A 16,942-nucleotide genomic window follows, 5' to 3' on the forward strand; every position below is an offset into this window, starting at 1 on the left:
AGTTAATATTACCTTTAGGGCGCAAATGGCAGTATTAATACATTTTTTTTTCAGAAATAACTTTCATTTAATTTTAATTCATTTGACCCGTGACTGTAGTTATATCTAATGATAAGTTATGTCTACACAATTATAATTATTATTTTTATTTTGATGTAATTTCAGTGGATTTGTTCTTTATCTCATAGATCCTTTCTTTCAGTTTTGTTCTCCATAAGTGACACTGTATGTTAAACTACAGATCGTTTATTCCCTAAATTTAGTTGCACAGTTTAGAAAATTTGCAGCACAGGTAGGTATCCCACCCTCACAAAGTTGACCTTTTCCTTCAGTGCACTCACTTTTTCCTCTGTCTTTAGATTTTGTTAATTGCAATAAACGAAACTATGCAATTTAACTCTGAAGAAATTGTTCAAGTTATGGTGATTTATCGCCCATTACATTCTGTAATAACCTACAGACCATTATTCTTAAAATAGACTAAAGCGTGTACATCATTAATTTGTTTGTAATTAATATGCATCCTGGGGCATATAAGTAAAATTATGCTGTAATTATGACGCTTACAACCTGGTATAACTTTATTAATTCTCAGAGTTTACCTATGTTTTATGATATGCATTTATTTTACCAACCAAAGTTAAGAAAGTTTCTGCTCTGTTTTTGTTTGTTTGTTTGTTTTTTCTTTATGTTTTATTCCATCCGACTAATTTTTATTTTCTTTAAATTTCCCAATAATGGTCTTCCTGCCTTTTTATTTAGTCGAACTTCTAATCCAGGTAAAATTTCTCAGTAAAATTCTTTTCGTGTTTTATTGTCGCCGCACCCCACCTTCTAAAGTTAAGTGGTAGCAGACGTCAGATATCCTTGGGAATCTCACATAGAACTTTATGTTGATAGTAGAAATCGAAATTTCTGGTTATTTACGTCTCATCGTTATTGTAATGGACACGTATCCCCCACAAAGCTTACCAGTGAAGATTTATACATTATTCATTCTCTAGTATTATACGATTAACTAATCGACATGATTCAACAAAAATAATGAAAGCCTAATACAATTACTTACGTAATGATAATTAGACAGTCAAAATTTGATAGAAACAGTATACAAGTCCCATACCTAATGAAAATACCTTACATTTTGACATAGTACTGACAAATTGAAAGTTAACTACCTGTAAAAAATAGTTGTTCAGTTTAAGCCTCTTTTATACATTGCAACAATTTCAAATGGCAATTAGACATACATTAGTAGCTAAAAATCATAGAATCCATGAATTCAACAAAAGGGTGTGGTGAGTATCAGTGCCTCCCTATGTGGCCCGAGGAATGAGATTTATATAGACTTTTTAGCATCTTATTTTCATATTTTTTTGTTTGACGATTTAAAAGTGTTTTTATAAATTTAAGCGTGTTGTATATACTATACAATTATGGTAGATCAGTACATGCGATATCACGTTTAACGATATACTTCAATGATAGAGGCCGATGGCCGAGGTTGATATCTCTTTTAAGCGTATGTCACATAAAACATGATATTGGATGCACCAAGCTGGCGTAATTGTTTTATTACATTTTTCTGTGAAATTTTAAGAATTTCCCACTCAGTTTCTCTTCATCACATTAAAATAAAATATGTCGTGCTATATATTTATATGGTCGAGTTAAGTGTAAATACTTTTTTGTATGTATTTGTTTTTCGATGCCCCCTTTTTAACGTGCATGAGCAAATTTAGACAAATACCTATTAGATATTTGACCAATTGATATTCACACTGATAAATTTGCTACATAGAAAAACGCTTTCAACGTGAATGTAAACAGCTGATGTCAGTCGTACAGTATCAACGCTAAGCGTGCAATATCACAAATATGGATGTGTTAGACATTCATCGTTTCAATGGAAACTATAAAATACCAAATGTAATAATTAGTTTTATTGACTTACTGATATAAGTTTATAGAACCGTGACGTCATTATTTTTGGACTAAACAGGAGAACCGATACCATAGACCTGTTACGGGTTACAGGTCTATACCGATACCGATAGAAGCTATATTAATACTAACATCAAAGAAATATTCGTGTATTCAAATAGAAAAAAAATCAGTAATATTTCAGTATTTGATCTATTTAATTTGAAGTACCCAACCTCTTCAGCTACAAAACGTGTTTCATATAAATTATTATATATTTTTACAATACATCTATCCGTCTATAAGCTGTGTAATATTTTTAATAGGATTTGAATTTTAACTGATATTATCCACGTTTATCCGACTTCCTCATCAAGTTTTTAATGCCCACTAGTAAAAGATACAAAATTAATGTACTAAATAAAATATGTTAATTTTAAATTCAAGTTCAACGTCGCGTTCAATGAAGCCTGTGATACATTTAATTTTTAATTTTTTCCATGGTTAACGAGAGAGCACTGTTAGATTCAACACACAAACATCCATAGTGACAATTTAAATGCGGGACATCTCTAGATCTTACAAGTAAGAATAATAATGAAAACAGCCCAAGGCAGTAGTGTGAATGTCAAGCTTGTTCATACGACAATCTGTACATTGTCAGAACATTTATTAGTACAAGCATGTTGTATATTCATTAATAAACCACGTATACGTTTTAACGGATGTGTGGATTGAATAAGTGTAATATTACTTTACAAAAACCTACTTTTTGTGTTCATATCAGTTCATAGGTGAAAGGATGACTATTTTTGTGAAAAAAATTACCACGACAAAATAACTGTAAAGTGGAACATTGGCTTTTATTTGAAATGTGCTACTCGTCGAGGACATTCAATTGAAATATCGTGGTCATTCTGTAATGGTAATGGCTGCAGATGAGTCAAAGACGTTGTTTCTGACGTGTGTGAGTTAGTTCCTTCAATGGTAAATGTAATTTATTCTCTGGGCCTGTTAGCCTCTCTGTACTACCTATCTCGCACCGAACAGTAACACAGACTTAATTTTAGCTCGGAGCCTAACATAAATTGGACTATCGTTTAAAATGATACGATACAAGGACATTCAAATAAGCACGCCAGCAAAATATGTGACGAAACCGTGCAAGAGGCTGTCTCAAGGTTTGTTGGTGCTGTTTATATTCAGTTCGTTCATGCTGGGAACAATGTATTTTGTAACAAGTAATGGACTGACCAAGATCACAAAATCAAAGGTTCCGTTACCAACTGAACCCGTCCTGAGGTCATTTATAGCTAGAAAACCAAAGGTGTACCGAACATCAGATATAGATATGGATCCTCTTCGGATCGCATCACCATACTACGAAATGGAGATTCCCGATAATAGTAGTTGCCAGGAAAAAAATCCAGTTTTATCGCACCGGAAACTTCCAATGACTGCCCTTATAAGCTACCCCGGTTCTGGCAGTATCTGGTTGAGACATTTAATTCAACAATTGACTGGTATGTTAAAATAAATATTCTTGCATTTCATTTCAAACATTTAACACTGTAACGATGTTTCCATAATAAACAGTGAACATATTCGGCCGGCACCGACGGGTGTAAGTATATATCGTATACGAAAAATCAATCCTAAAGTTTGACCTGTCCCGATAACGCTTTACAAAACTCAAATGATAAATAAAAGACGAATTTCTTCGGACGGACCAGCACAAAATACATATTACACAAGCCCAAGCATTTTCTTGTTTCACGACTGGACTTAAGAACTGATCTCTTCGATGTAAGGCGTTTGTAATTTTACAGCCATCTCTTTTTTTAAATAAAACCATAATTATAGCCAAATAACCTCTGTAGTTTTTGAAATCGGCAATTTACGATTGACTAAACCTATATCTTGAGTTTATATAACTGTGTGGTGTGGTATATCTTTGTATCATCCTGACTGACTGGTTAGGGGTTTTAACATCCTTGATCCTCGCATGAAGGAATGAGTCGTGTTAGACCCGAGTTGAAGATCGAGGTCCTGCTGTTACGTTTGGTTTCGTGTATTGTTGATGATGCTTTATTTACGGCTACTTTTAAGGGTCTACTTGACAATTCATTGTGTTTTAACAATTTTATCATTTTAAATGACCAGCATTAGTAACCTGTCGACTGAGATGATTTTCGGTGTGATACAAGTAATAAGTGCCGGCTAGTGATATCAGAAATCGAGATAAGATGACCTTCTCAATAATTGTTTTGAGTTAACAATTGCAAGACAGATTTCTTATTACTAGTTTTTTTGCTGTATAATATGATTGATTGATCATGGTATCAGATGTTTGAGTTTCTCCAAGCTGTCACTTGAAATTTGATATTTTGTTCTATTAAGATGACCTACTTGTATAAATTTATTTTAAAAAATCAGTATTGATCCGACCGTTTTTATCTGAAGAACTTTATTTTAGTTGAATATATAATCAATACATCGAAATTTCCATAATAGCTGTCTCTGTATACTTAATAAAGGATGATTGTATGGATATTGGAGAATATCATCCCGAACAGCATTTAAATTGAGCGACATTTAAACTATATATATTCAATTATTTATGTAATAACATTTTATAGTGTAGCAATGCCAAAGTATTCTAGTAAATGTTTTGTTATGTCTTGTTTTTTGTTTTTTGTTTTTGTTTCGTTGGCTTCATTGATTTGAAGCTACATTTGCACCAGTGCAATAGAAAAAGTAACAGGTATGCTGAAGTGCAACACATGCACCACCGTATAACCTTTATAAAAATGTCTTCAATGAGTGTATACACATTCAAGCAAACTTTAAAATGGCCCCGACAAGAGCAATAAAATCCACGGTAACAGAGCGATGACACTCCTTCAAAATAAATTAAAAATTCAAATAACGACACGAAGACATATTAATGACCAACATTGACAATAGCGCGAAATCATTGATTTAGGGAAGTTTATTGCATGCGCATGTATTTAAAAAAAAAAAAGATTTATATCATGAGACAATACAATAACAATTTACCTCATCTTTTAGGAATAGCAACTGGTTCTTCAATATGTAAAAAAGAATGGAAGAAATCCAAGTCATTTTCCTTAGGAGAATGCCTGAACAATAATAAAGTCATTCTAGTCAACACACATGATAAATATAAAAGAAAAAAGTTTGAGAAGAAATTCCAGAAGTTAATAGTGTTGTTTAGAGATCCCTTTGACACACTGAGATCAGCCTACACGATGAAACATCCCGGACATTCAGAATCAGTAGATTCTGAAATATTCAACGTGAGAGGTAAGTGTCTATTGGTGTCTTAAAATATGAGAAAATAATAGCAAAGTTTAGTTATTTTAGGCTATGGCTACTTTCTGGTTTGATCGAAAACCATCATTATACACACTTTTCCTCTCTGAAAGTATTTATGCAGTAGAGCTTCCGATTATGTAAGTCATCGAGATGTGTACACATTTGTAAGATATAGCTTACGTCTGTATGTGTGTGTGTGTGTGTATGTGTTAGGTCTGAACACTAGCCATATGACTGAGGAATCAATTAAGCTTTGGACATCGTCGGTAAAATGTCTTATTGTTGTTTTTAATTTCTTTTTCAGGTTGGTACGAGTTTATTCGCGACCACACCACATTTTACGAACAGTATTATACTAGTTGGATGGAGGCACAGAGACCTCTTTTTCTGATTTACTACGACGATTTGATTAACAATATGCAGGCAACTCTAAAAAAGCTGGCACTGTTTTTAGAGTGGCGTGTGTCGAAAAAAGACATGAGATGCACGCTTGTGACGTCACGGGGTCACTTTCAACGCAGACACGTTCATAATATAACAAATTCTGAAATATTTGTAGGGAAATTGTGGAAAAAACTCGAAGATGCACAAGTTAACATTGCAGAAATCATAGAAGAACGACGGAAACTTGGACATATTGTCGAGTCGGGCGACAGGATGAAAAAAGTTTTAGCTGACGCTATGGAGGGAGAAGACAATAAAGAAAGTTAATTACTTAATGAACATTTAACATGCATTCGTGCTTTGTTAAAAAAAATAACAGAGTAAACTTTGTTTAACTCGCCATCTGTATATACCGTGACATTTTAAAACAATTTTCAAGAGTTTATTGACAGCAAAAGTCCATATGTTGACATGGACGTTTTCACAATCGAGATAACATTCTGTTTTATATGTGTTTACCAATAAGTCCAAATAAATTCGTGAACCAGTCATATGTAAAATGCCCACACATAAGTTTAGTTATTTTGTTTGTTTTTGTTTGTTTTTATTGTTTGTTTTTTGTTCATGCAATGAATAATTTGTTATGTAACGTGAATGTAATTTTTGTTCTGTTTGAAACACAAAAAAGTGTTCGAACCAGTAATAAAATATCGTGGTAAAGATCGATACATTTACTTTTTTTTTTTGTTAATGACATGTACATATTTCTGTTGTCGGGAATTATGGTATTTCCTAAATAAACACCTTAAAATTTAGTGAAAATTTAAAGATACATGCATATAATTTTATGCTTTGCCTATGATCATCGAAAATATTCGTATCCAACTCAAGACTTATAAAATGATACACTGTCAATTTATTATGGATGAAAACTCGACTCTGCGAGATACATGTGCCTAGTAAAACCGCTCTACGGCTGCCTTAAACATTCAAACTATCACTTAGGAATTAGGAACGTAATTTCCGATAGAACTATTGTAGAACGTTGCTGTCGTATCCTCCCTAAGATTATTCAATATTGTGGGTTGCCATGGTGTTACTGTAATTGTTTTGGCCAAGAAATACGCGCGTGTCATCTCCTTTTTCGTATGGCATTTTTAAAATTAGTTCGAATGACTTGTGCAATGTAGTCCTGACTGCTTGTTTAATTTTCACTTTTGCATCGTCCGTTGATTTGCATCATATAGTGCTCTTTCCTTGCGTTGTTAATTGTATCTTTGTTAATGTTAATTGCACCCTACCGGTGCACCTGGTCCATGCTCCCAGTTTTTAGTGGAGTCCGAGTTGCTCATTTACTTTTGTTACTTTGTTTGTATGATTTTAGTTACTTTATGTTCTTTGTTGTGAATGTCTGTTTTCCATGTCTGGTCTTTGTCCCTGGATTACATTCTTTTGATTACCGCTCTAACCTTGGTTCCCTTGATTACTCTTTCACATGACTTGATCCCAATTTAAGTATTAAAAAATTTCCCGCTATAATTTAAGATTACCTGTCCTGAATATGGTCCTTTCCAGTTGCATTGTTGTGTTGTTCTGTGGCTGTTATGTGGATAATTAGTCTGAATTACACAAAACTTATGCCATTGAATGTGGTTTAATTAAATTTAGATATCTACCATAAGTATGAGATTATCACGTTTTTGTTCAACACAGTTAAGGTCATTATTGTGATCATAACTATGTCCAACTTTGACAGCATTGCTACGTGTTGATAGAATTATACTTATATGACTCTACCTTAGTTTAACTGTTTCTGCGTCTTATTGCATATTTTTTTCTGTATGCTGAGCGTATATCAACTTCTTTATTACGCTCATATATTTGAAATTGAACTATGTGTCAAGCTGTTGCCGAAAGTCATAATGTGCATCCTTCAACAAGCATGTTAACAAGTCTTACACAGTGTATTCATATGGATTAAGGTTTAAAACAGAAACGTAAAGATTTTACACTCAAAGCAATTTGTACGATCATTCGATTTTTCCTTTTCATCAAGTGTTTTATTACGGATACGATTTTTTTAATGTCATGATATGCATATGTGATCCCACATTTTGATCATGGAAATTTCATATTTCAATAGTTCAAAGAAAACTGCTTGGATATATGACACGTTCTCATTGGTGCTATGAGTGCTTAAACTTTAAGGTTAAATATTTTGGCATATACTAATGAATGAGACTTAAAAAGTTGCCTTTCCGCCATAGAATGATGACACTTGCATTGCGGATAATGGAATAAAGTACATTTGTACCCTACCACGTTTTTCATTAAATTATGTCATGTTTTTGAAAGAGATGCCGAACTATAAACTTTTCTATAATTATGTGTAGGAAAAGAAGGATTACGAGCCTGGTGTTTATTGTAATCATTTGCTCTTTAGTTGTATTGTCACCATTTTGTTTCTATTATACTGAGCATTTTGATTCGAAAAAGTTCAATGACAATTTGGATAAAACGCTACCTGACGGGAGGAAAACAAAAGTTTATCGAACTTCAAATATTGATATAGATTTCCTGCTAAAAACTGGACCACTGTATCACGAGATGAAAGTTCCAACCAACAGCAGTTGTCGAGAAAAACAACCAATGTTTTTGCGCCAAAAGTTTCCAATTACTGCTCTTGTTAGTTATCCAGGTTCGGGAAGTTCTTGGGTGAGACATTTGGTCCAACAGATGACCGGTAGGTGTTTTTAACATAATGAACGACATGGATTGTTTACCACGAAGACATGTATTCGCTAGCAAAATGCAGACAAATCGGACTCAATAACTTGCAAATGAGAACTTAATCATCAATTCCACGTGGTCAACTCAATCGCACCCCGTGCAGGTCAGGGTGTTAAAAGAATAGGCCTTGCAGTAGCGCTAAGCTTGTCGTAAAAGGCGACTAAATAGTGCTCAGAACCCTAGCCGGGGGTTAGGGCGCTCTGCCCAAAGAGCAACTGGGATGTGTGCCCCAGGTGGTGGAATGGGGTACCCCTGGCATGTTACATGCTGGGGTTGTCAGGCTATAATACGGAAAATCTGACCGCAAACCATAGTGGTGCACCGTGTTGGGAAAGCTGCCACGTTCCTCGCACGTTAAAGAGCCCTATTGTGGTATTCTCCCGGAGTAGGAACCACAGGGTTCCGCCACAGGAGGCTAAATTGCCCGACCCTACCCACCTGTCCCTATTTCCAGTGGCAATCAAAATTTGTCGACCCCATTGTCCTTGTGTCCCAAAATCAACTCAATCGCGTTGTAATCTGAAACAAATACTCAGTTATCAGTATTTGGACAATTGGGAAACAAACTTGCGATCAGGCGACTTTCATTTCCGTAGAAAAAGCGTCCTTAAGGTCAAAGGGTAAAAAACGAAACTATAGCGACTGCGTCGGAAAAAAAACACGGAAACAGGCACTCTTCAGAAAAAGACAACACAATTTTAGTGTCATAGTAACAGGTATCCAAACGACTATTGATCATTATGAGCACCAGTTTTCGATTGATTTTATCTTATTACAAATCATAGCTAAAGATCTAAGTATCATAAATTGGCTACTTTAAACAGCAGCTTTCCGTTTCCTTTCTCCAATTGAAACCTAATTGTCATCTACCCTTTCCTAATATAGGTATTGCCACCGGCTCGATAGAGTGTAGACATGAACTGAAGAAATCAAAGACGTTTTCTTTAGGAGAATGTGAAAACAATGGTAAAGTCATTCTGATCAACACCAATAGAGAATACATTAAAGATAAATTCGAAGAGAAATTTCAAAAGCTTATAGTACTCAAAAGGAATGCCTTTGACACTCTGAGATCTGCATTTACCATGAAAAATCCTGGACACTCGGAATCTGTAGATTCTGAAATTTATAATGTCAGAGGTAGTTAATTTATACAACAAAATTCAGGGAAATGAAATTCATTTCTTGGAAAAACTTGTTTCAATGATATACTGTACATGATTGGTAAATGAGAAACCTTACAGACGTTACACTGAACTAAGACTACAAGCAAAATTTTTCAGGTTATCGCATATACAGAAAATGTCATATTTATTTCTAGCGGAGGTGTGTATCGATATGAATTCCGATTTTTCCTAGATATTTTTCAAGCAGAATTTGCAGGTACGAGCTGTTTGTTTTTCTTTGTAAATGTCCTTTCGTGTTGTGTGGATTGTTCTTCCCCATTTTTTTCCGAGTCCCCGGCATTTTTATGGATTTAACTAACTGGACGTAATAAAGATGTCTAGATTAGTAATATTATGATACAAGCATAATGTCAATTTAATTCCCATTGCGTTATAGTTGTACATACCTAGAAATTTGTCTGAATGATGGACAGAATATCAAAAAGCACCTATTTACGCAGTCAAAAATGCCACATGCAATAATCATATGTTACTGGGTCATAAAGTTATCACATGATAATTAACATATTATATGATAAATATGTGTGAATATTGGCTTGATAATACAATGTATATGACTACTATCTGTTAGTGAAAATTTTACATAAGATTTTCATAGCATGATCATTATGTGGACTCATATATCACGCCCGATTACATGATAATCATATATAGCAGTTCAAGTGGTACGGGCTCATTTGCATATGTTGTTTAACTGATTTTTGAAATATACCTTTATTTTATCAGGGTGGTGGGAATTTATTAGAGATGAGATTGTCTCCTATGAAGATTATTACTCCTTTTGGATGGATCCCAATATACCTATATTTCTGCTCTACTACGAAGACTTACAGAACAATCTACGGGCAACTCTCTTGATGTTGGCGCGTTATTTGGAATGGAGGATTCGAGATGAAGATCTAGATTGTACTTTAGTAATGGCAGAAGGTCATTTCCACCGAAGACATATCCACAATCTTACGAATAAGGACGTTTTTGCCGGTAAACTTTGGAGTGAAGTTGAAGATGCTGAAATAGGGATTTCTGAAGTTGTCGATGATAGGCGACAAAAAGGCAACCTGACGGAGTCTGGAGACGTACTGAGAAAAGTTCTCGAAAAAGCTAAAGAAGAGTTTTATGATTCCACTTAGTGATGAACTAGATAAAAGTTTAATATTTATAGCTGAACTGTTCTGATCACTTGTACAAGTAAAGTTTAACAATGAAATACTTTATCACATTCATTTTCGTATATGTTTTATTAATGCTGGCGAATTCAATGACCTTGAACATAGGCGATTGGTCTATCAATTTCAATTTTATATCATCTTTAGCTTTAGCATCCTGTTCTGTTTAATCGACAATTAATCATCATAGCCACATACAGATTTTCCGACATTCATAGATATATGCAAATCTTTGAGAACGAGACAGTACTAGTTGAAATGTTCTCTATTGAAACACATAAATTTTTCAGACTGCTGCTTTGAATTGATTTTCGTTTCCATGAAAAAACACTATTTTAAACTTTATTTTTCGATTAATATACCCAGCTATATATTAAATTTCCTAGTCGTTGAGAAAAGATGATCACGAGAGATATGTCCAAGGTGTCGTTTCATAACACAATAAGTGTCGCTATAGTACTGGTATTACCTATTGACAGGCAGGTAAATTTTACATTTAACATATGGATTTATCTGTTGTTTTAGTATCTTTAACTAATGTTCATGTTCAATAATGATGATATACAATTTTATACTGCCAAAATCCGTCATGATGATGTTTTTTGGGTTTTTTTCAAAGAAAAGGCGTTTAATATAGTAAAGATTTAACTTTTATTAATTCTTTAAATTTTTTACAAAACTTATTTTTTTTGTATGCTTTTTCTCAGTTTTGAAACACGTTTGTTTTGAAACGAATCAATTTTTTTCAAACATACAATAGGCAAAGTACTAATTTCTCAATTAACATTTTTAAGGTGCACATAAGACTCAATTCTAGATAGTTGTAGCTCCTATCTATTTTTAATGTAAAGTTATCACAATCTTAGCATAATTGCAGTTTCCTGCCTATACCGTTTTAAATAAGTTATAAAGTTATAAGTTAAAAAAGAGTCTGTGATTACGTCCAGGCCATGTTTTGGGATTTTGACGTATTTGAATTATCCCACTCCTGACGCTTCGGTATTGTTATGCCAATATTTGTTGCCAGAATATAAGATGCCTTTTAAAAAAAATTGGAAAAAAATATCTTTAAATATCTTGAATTTTAACCATGACTGGTTCTTTATCAGATCTGTAAAAAGACCGAAAATTGTCAATTTTTCACACTCTATTCGTGTTTAGATAAGAATGTCGATGTCAATCTGTATTTAAAATACGTAATAAGAGCATTTTTGCAGTGTAAGATAATTCATAAATATTCTCAACTAGTTTGGTTGCGTTTGTCAATTGAACGAAAATGATGAATTTCGCTCGTTGGGCTGTTCACCTCTTCAACATTCTACATAGTGACACCAGTATTTCTGGACTAACGGATTATAACAATGTTTATAAGACAACTAACAAAGAATCAACAACAAACCAAGGAGTTAGAACAGTTCGTGCTTAAACTACAATCGGAACTGAACGCGACAAAGCAAACATGTCAGTCTTATTCCAGACATCTGGACATTCGACCCTCAATCAACAAGCCAACCAATCATGTAGTTGTTTTTAGGATGTAAAATGTATGGAAAGCGTAATGTTAATGATGAAAGATTCCGTCTATAAACTTCAAAGAGAGTTGGAAAGCGTAAAAACTAATAGTACGGAATTGAATTCAGAGTTTTCTAATATACCTACGGACCTAGCTCAAGTACAGGGCAAAAAAATGTTAAAAAAAACTTATATTGGAGCACATAAATCTACACAACGACGTGTACAGAAATACCAATATGACACAAGTAGCTATCGATAAAGCAGTCAATAACACTTAACATATCGCATGTGCAAAGTGAAATAGGACCTCTTCAAGAAGACAAATATGACAATTGGTCACAACAAATCGACTCAAAGATAAATTCATATGCATATGACATTCAGGGACTGAGAAGGAAAACTGACAAAATAAAAAAAAATAGCTGACCTAAAAAATGAAACCATTCTTCTCGACGGAACATGCACTGAACTAAAGCATGATCTTGAAATTTTGAATTTTTTACATCATGTTTTGGTCAGGTCTTTGCTCAAAGGAACATGGCTACACATCACATGGTATCGTAACACAAAAATCCCCCCCAAAAAAAACATTTACTAGCTTGCATAGTACAGCATAAAATGAAAAGAATCATTTCCAGTTATTGCAATATGCAAGGATGCCACACAAAATACCAAGATTGGACGGCCGTACATCTACGAGAAGTTAAAATGGCAAACGGACTCAACAACATCGATGCGATTAAGAAATCTGGTACATTTATTTGTGAAGAGACCGGGATATACCTTGTTGCCGCTCACTTATGGTCGATACGAACAAAGACGGACATTTTCATATAATGAAAAACTGCGAAGTCTTAGATTTAATAGAGAGACACAAATACCAAACTGCTCATCCCGAAACTTATGTCATAATCAGGACTGTACGACTCAAAGTTACCGATAAAGTGTATTTTCAAAATGGCTACCCGGAAAGGTTCGTTAATTCAGGAGTTCAGACGTGCATCTCATTTATACAAATTACTTGACCAAAGAAAGGGATTTTAAAAATAAATTTTCATGAAGAATGTTAATAAAATGGTTGACATTGTCTGCAAAAATAATAGCGTTTTGTGCCCTTTAAATTCGGATTGTCTAACTCCCCTTCTACGAAAGTGTAAATTTACCATATTGTGGAAGTTATGGGATGAATAGAGGTTACAATTCTTTGTGCGTCACTCACATTGTTTGCGTAGGTTGTTATTTGAACATTACAACAATATTCGTTCAAGTCTTCAAATATAACCAGATTTGATAAACGCCCTCTCTGTTAACAAATTGCTGACAACTAAATGACTTAATATCAATGTTGCTCCTTTGAAACAACGGATTGCAATTTTGGAGATTTAGCGTGTCATTTCCTACGTCGAAATGCATGACAAATATCCGATTTCAAGAGTTAATATCACAATTTGTCGCACGCTTGTCTGTGCTTGGTCAACAATTAAACAAGAAGACAGAGTCTTGATGTACTCGGTATCCTTTTAGATGACGTAAATTTATTTGTTAAAAATGTGCCATGTTACACATTAATTGCTCATTAAAAGGGACATAATTGATTGGTTGAGAAAGAGAAAATGGTAAGTGAAAGGGTGAAAGGAAAAAAGGACTCTTATTGATTGATTGAATTTAAAAGATCGTTGGTGGATATTTCATGCATTTCAGAACGAAAACAGTATATCGAAAATAAAACTTTTTTTCATTGTACCAATAGTAGCCGTTTCATGGTGAGTTTTACTATTCTACCTCACAGAAACAACAGCACGGAGGAAGTTAGGTTATCGGATACAGTATTCTGACCCGAGACTAACAATTGTCTGTCTATCTCTTATCACCTACTCTGTGTAGAAGCAGTGACTATCAATCGGTATAAATCTATCCGTGCATGAATCTGAGACCTCTTGAAACATTCTAGATCCCCACATAGTACCTTGAAACCACTGAGATGTTTTGAATGTTATAAAGATATTTTCGATATTTTGTGCTGCTCGGTTTTCTGTGTGTACCTTTTGGTTCTTTCTCGTATTACAATTTGTTCTTCGTATGTGTGCCATTTCCGGTTTTGACAAGATGTCAAATGAAAATATATATTGACACATAGACATAGGGACAATGGACAAAGTGAAATTTGAGACTAGTTGGTTGATGTTTGGGATTATCTAGCGAAACAATTGGTGGATGATATCTTGGAATTTGTGCGTTATGCAGTGAGGAAATGATACCAAAATGGCACGTTATGATAGCGCCTGGGAAGGAAAAAGGCATCACATGGTATACCTATTGTTATAATTGACTTTTGGATGCGTAAATCTAAACATGGCTTTGAAATGGCTCCTACAAAAATGCTGATCTGATTTTAAATAAACGTGTCCTCTTAATATGAAAAGATTTCATTCTGTTAAATATTAGTATTCGTCACATCTTATATGTAAATAAAAATATTTTATATAAATACTACTTGATACAAATGATTCTATCATTTTTAATGTTTTCTATTAAACAAATGAACAAGACATAACAAAATGGATCAAATTGAAATAAACAAATGTCCCTTATGCAGTTCATATTAAACGCTATACAAGCATTGCGACAATCAGATACACATTAAAAACAAATTATGTCTCTTCAATACTAATAGAACATTAACTGTGTGATTCAATTCGTAGCTGTAATGATGCAGCTGCCGTTTGTTTCGACTGATGACACTGGTACACTTACTGGCTGTCTATAACGTAAGTTTGACATCATTGGTACCTACATTTGAATTTTATACAGTTTTATGTTTTCTTTCCTTTTTTATCAATGACTAGGCTTTTGTTGAGCATTGAATATTTTTAAAACGCTATTCGGTAGCATTTCTTTAAAAATAAGAAACATTTTCACTTAAATGGAATATTCATATATCCATTTCATTATCTTGAGTGTTTTACCTGTAATATCATTAAAGTTCCAGAAAAAAGGCAATAAGTGAAAACATTAAAGTCAAATCATTTAGGCTCTTAATCAGCAAAAAGCTTAAATTCTTTGGACTGAAGTCAATGTCATATTATCCACTTCTGACGCCCAGTAATATATTAAACATTGCAGGATAACTATTTTCTGTTATGATTTCTATTTATATTTTTACGGAGAATCCCTTATATCCCATACCTTATGTCCTGCACTGATGTCATACATAGATTAAAGTGGTGATGTTAAAGATTATTTCATGCATTGCACGTGACAATTAGACGGTATTTCGAGAAAAAATCCTCAGTACGAATTCAATGGTTGGTATCCCACCGACAGATCAAAGACGGCGCACTTTCTTTTGTAAAAGAAACTCCCGTGTCTCCGTTTGCATACTTTGTTTTTTAATATCGAATCTGTTGGTTGTGGTGATTCAAAAGAAATAAATACCATTTGTAAAATTATTGAATTAATAGAAATTTGATTTGAAAAATATTTGTCAACTTTAAATAGACATGAGGTTGAGTTTAATCGTGTCCCAATTCCCAGCGATATCATCAGTGGCGCTCCGTATTTTGTATTTTAAGATAAATATCATCAGCTAGAGGTAATCGCAAATCCTTACAATAAACTTTTCCATGTTTAACCTGTTTACATTTTAAATCGAATTCTACTATGACGTCATTTGCCCATTCAGAGACAGTCCACAAAGGAATGAAATAAAATATACTTTTTTGATTACTCCAAGACCTTGTGCCAATTCCAGCAAGTCTAAGATTACTTGAATGTCCTACGTACAGTGGTGCTCCATCTACGGATGAAAATTTGTCTTTTTTGTACTCCTTCACTACGCCACAGATATAATCCTTATCGTTTGCACATTTATGACTTACTTTTCCCTTTCTGATTTTCAACTTTGTTTTTGGTTTGTTACCATCCATTCTAATTGAAACATAAAATGCAGGTATTACACTCGAAAGCGACCGAAGTTGTTTTTCAGATATAATGCACTGGTTTTCTACAACTGGAAGTGATTTTCTTTTTACTAAACGAATAAGAGCAACATTAAATCTTTGCATACCAAGCGATAATAGCGGATGCTCGATTATATTTGAAATTTTAAACGATGTTTTTGCACGTCCGATTTTTGCTCGCATGTCTTCATTTGACAAATATTTCAAAGCACCTGCTGGCACCATTGCCCATTCGTCGGTTAACATTGCACCATCTGTGACGTAATCTCCTCTGTTGCGATAAACTGTCACGTGTTTCTTCATTATTTCTTTCCCAATTGATCTAAAACAGAAAAACTTTAAGCATCTTATTTTAAGTTATTTTCGAACTCATCAATATTCTGGACTGGGCTCAAATCCTTACAAATTAAGTACCGAAATATTACCTATCAGGCCGTAATGTTCTTGTATATAAATCAAAACTGTTTTAATGCAATTTGAAGTTAATACAAATGAGTTACTCCTCTTTGATTACTCATTTACTTTTGTTACTCTCTTTGTATGACTTTAGTTACGTTATGTTCTTTGTTGTTTATGTGTGTTTTCCATGTCTGGCCTTTGTCCCTGGATTACACTCTTTTGATTACCGCTATAACCTTGGTTCCCTTTAATTAGACTGAATCTTATATTACTTGTAAAA

General features: G+C 33.8%; 3 protein-coding genes and 1 long non-coding RNA gene across 5 annotated transcripts in view; 2 read left to right on the plus strand and 2 right to left on the minus strand.

Moving 5' to 3' along the window:
* Positions 1-81: 81 nt before the first annotated feature.
* LOC148609429 (WSCD family member AGAP003962-like) lies at positions 82-6,372 on the plus strand. Its single transcript, XM_088542504.1, has 3 exons — positions 82-3,446; positions 4,996-5,250; positions 5,567-6,372. The coding sequence occupies exons 1-3, from the start codon at positions 3,029-3,031 to the stop codon at positions 5,971-5,973; spliced, it is 1,080 nt and encodes a 359-aa protein (XP_088398630.1). The 5' UTR covers positions 82-3,028; the 3' UTR covers positions 5,974-6,372.
* On the minus strand, positions 5,112-7,517 carry LOC148609430 (uncharacterized). The gene is made up of 3 exons (XR_015914782.1): positions 7,444-7,517; positions 7,197-7,265; positions 5,112-5,229 (listed from the first exon to the last, which is right to left on the minus strand). It is a non-coding gene; the product is annotated as an uncharacterized LOC148609430 (long non-coding RNA).
* Positions 7,518-7,596: 79 nt separating this feature from the next.
* Positions 7,597-10,846, plus strand: LOC148609431 (WSCD family member AAEL009094-like). 2 transcript variants are annotated; one of them, XM_088542505.1, is made up of 3 exons: positions 7,597-8,389; positions 9,322-9,576; positions 10,350-10,846. In XM_088542505.1, the coding sequence occupies exons 1-3, from the start codon at positions 8,032-8,034 to the stop codon at positions 10,751-10,753; spliced, it is 1,017 nt and encodes a 338-aa protein (XP_088398631.1). In that variant the 5' UTR covers positions 7,597-8,031; the 3' UTR covers positions 10,754-10,846. The 2 variants fall into 2 exon arrangements, with proteins under 2 accessions (XP_088398631.1, XP_088398632.1); XM_088542506.1 differs by having other exon boundaries at positions 7,598-8,389; positions 9,322-9,402.
* Positions 10,847-14,806: 3,960 nt separating this feature from the next.
* The window catches only part of LOC148609432 (uncharacterized), a 35,984-nt gene continuing 33,848 nt past the window's right edge, over positions 14,807-16,942 (minus strand). The window contains exon 4 of the mRNA XM_088542485.1: positions 14,807-16,585. Coding sequence (XP_088398611.1) covers positions 15,847-16,585 — 739 coding nt within the window. The 3' untranslated portion in view covers positions 14,807-15,846. The remainder of the gene's footprint in view (positions 16,586-16,942) is intronic.

This window comes from Perna viridis, chromosome 8 (assembly GCF_037379345.1).
Source record: "Perna viridis isolate PV_CMFRI_1.1 ecotype Kerala chromosome 8, ASM3737934v1, whole genome shotgun sequence".
NCBI lineage: Eukaryota > Metazoa > Mollusca > Bivalvia > Mytilida > Mytilidae > Perna > Perna viridis.

What these genes read in the sequence shown, in the direction of transcription:
- LOC148609431 (XM_088542505.1), top strand. Translation starts at nt 8,032, where the DNA reads ATGTGTAGGAAAAGAAGGATTACGAGCCTGGTGTTTATTGTAATCATT. An exon ending in TTTGGTCCAACAGATGACCG is followed by an intron (nt 8,390 to 9,321) that starts GTAGGTGTTTTT and finishes TTCCTAATATAG; the next exon opens with GTATTGCCACCGGCTCGATA. An exon ending in TGAAATTTATAATGTCAGAG is followed by an intron (nt 9,577 to 10,349) that starts GTAGTTAATTTA and finishes TTATTTTATCAG; the next exon opens with GGTGGTGGGAATTTATTAGA.
- LOC148609429 (XM_088542504.1), top strand. Translation starts at nt 3,029, where the DNA reads ATGATACGATACAAGGACATTCAAATAAGCACGCCAGCAAAATATGTG. An exon ending in TTTAATTCAACAATTGACTG is followed by an intron (nt 3,447 to 4,995) that starts GTATGTTAAAAT and finishes CTCATCTTTTAG; the next exon opens with GAATAGCAACTGGTTCTTCA. An exon ending in TGAAATATTCAACGTGAGAG is followed by an intron (nt 5,251 to 5,566) that starts GTAAGTGTCTAT and finishes TTTCTTTTTCAG; the next exon opens with GTTGGTACGAGTTTATTCGC.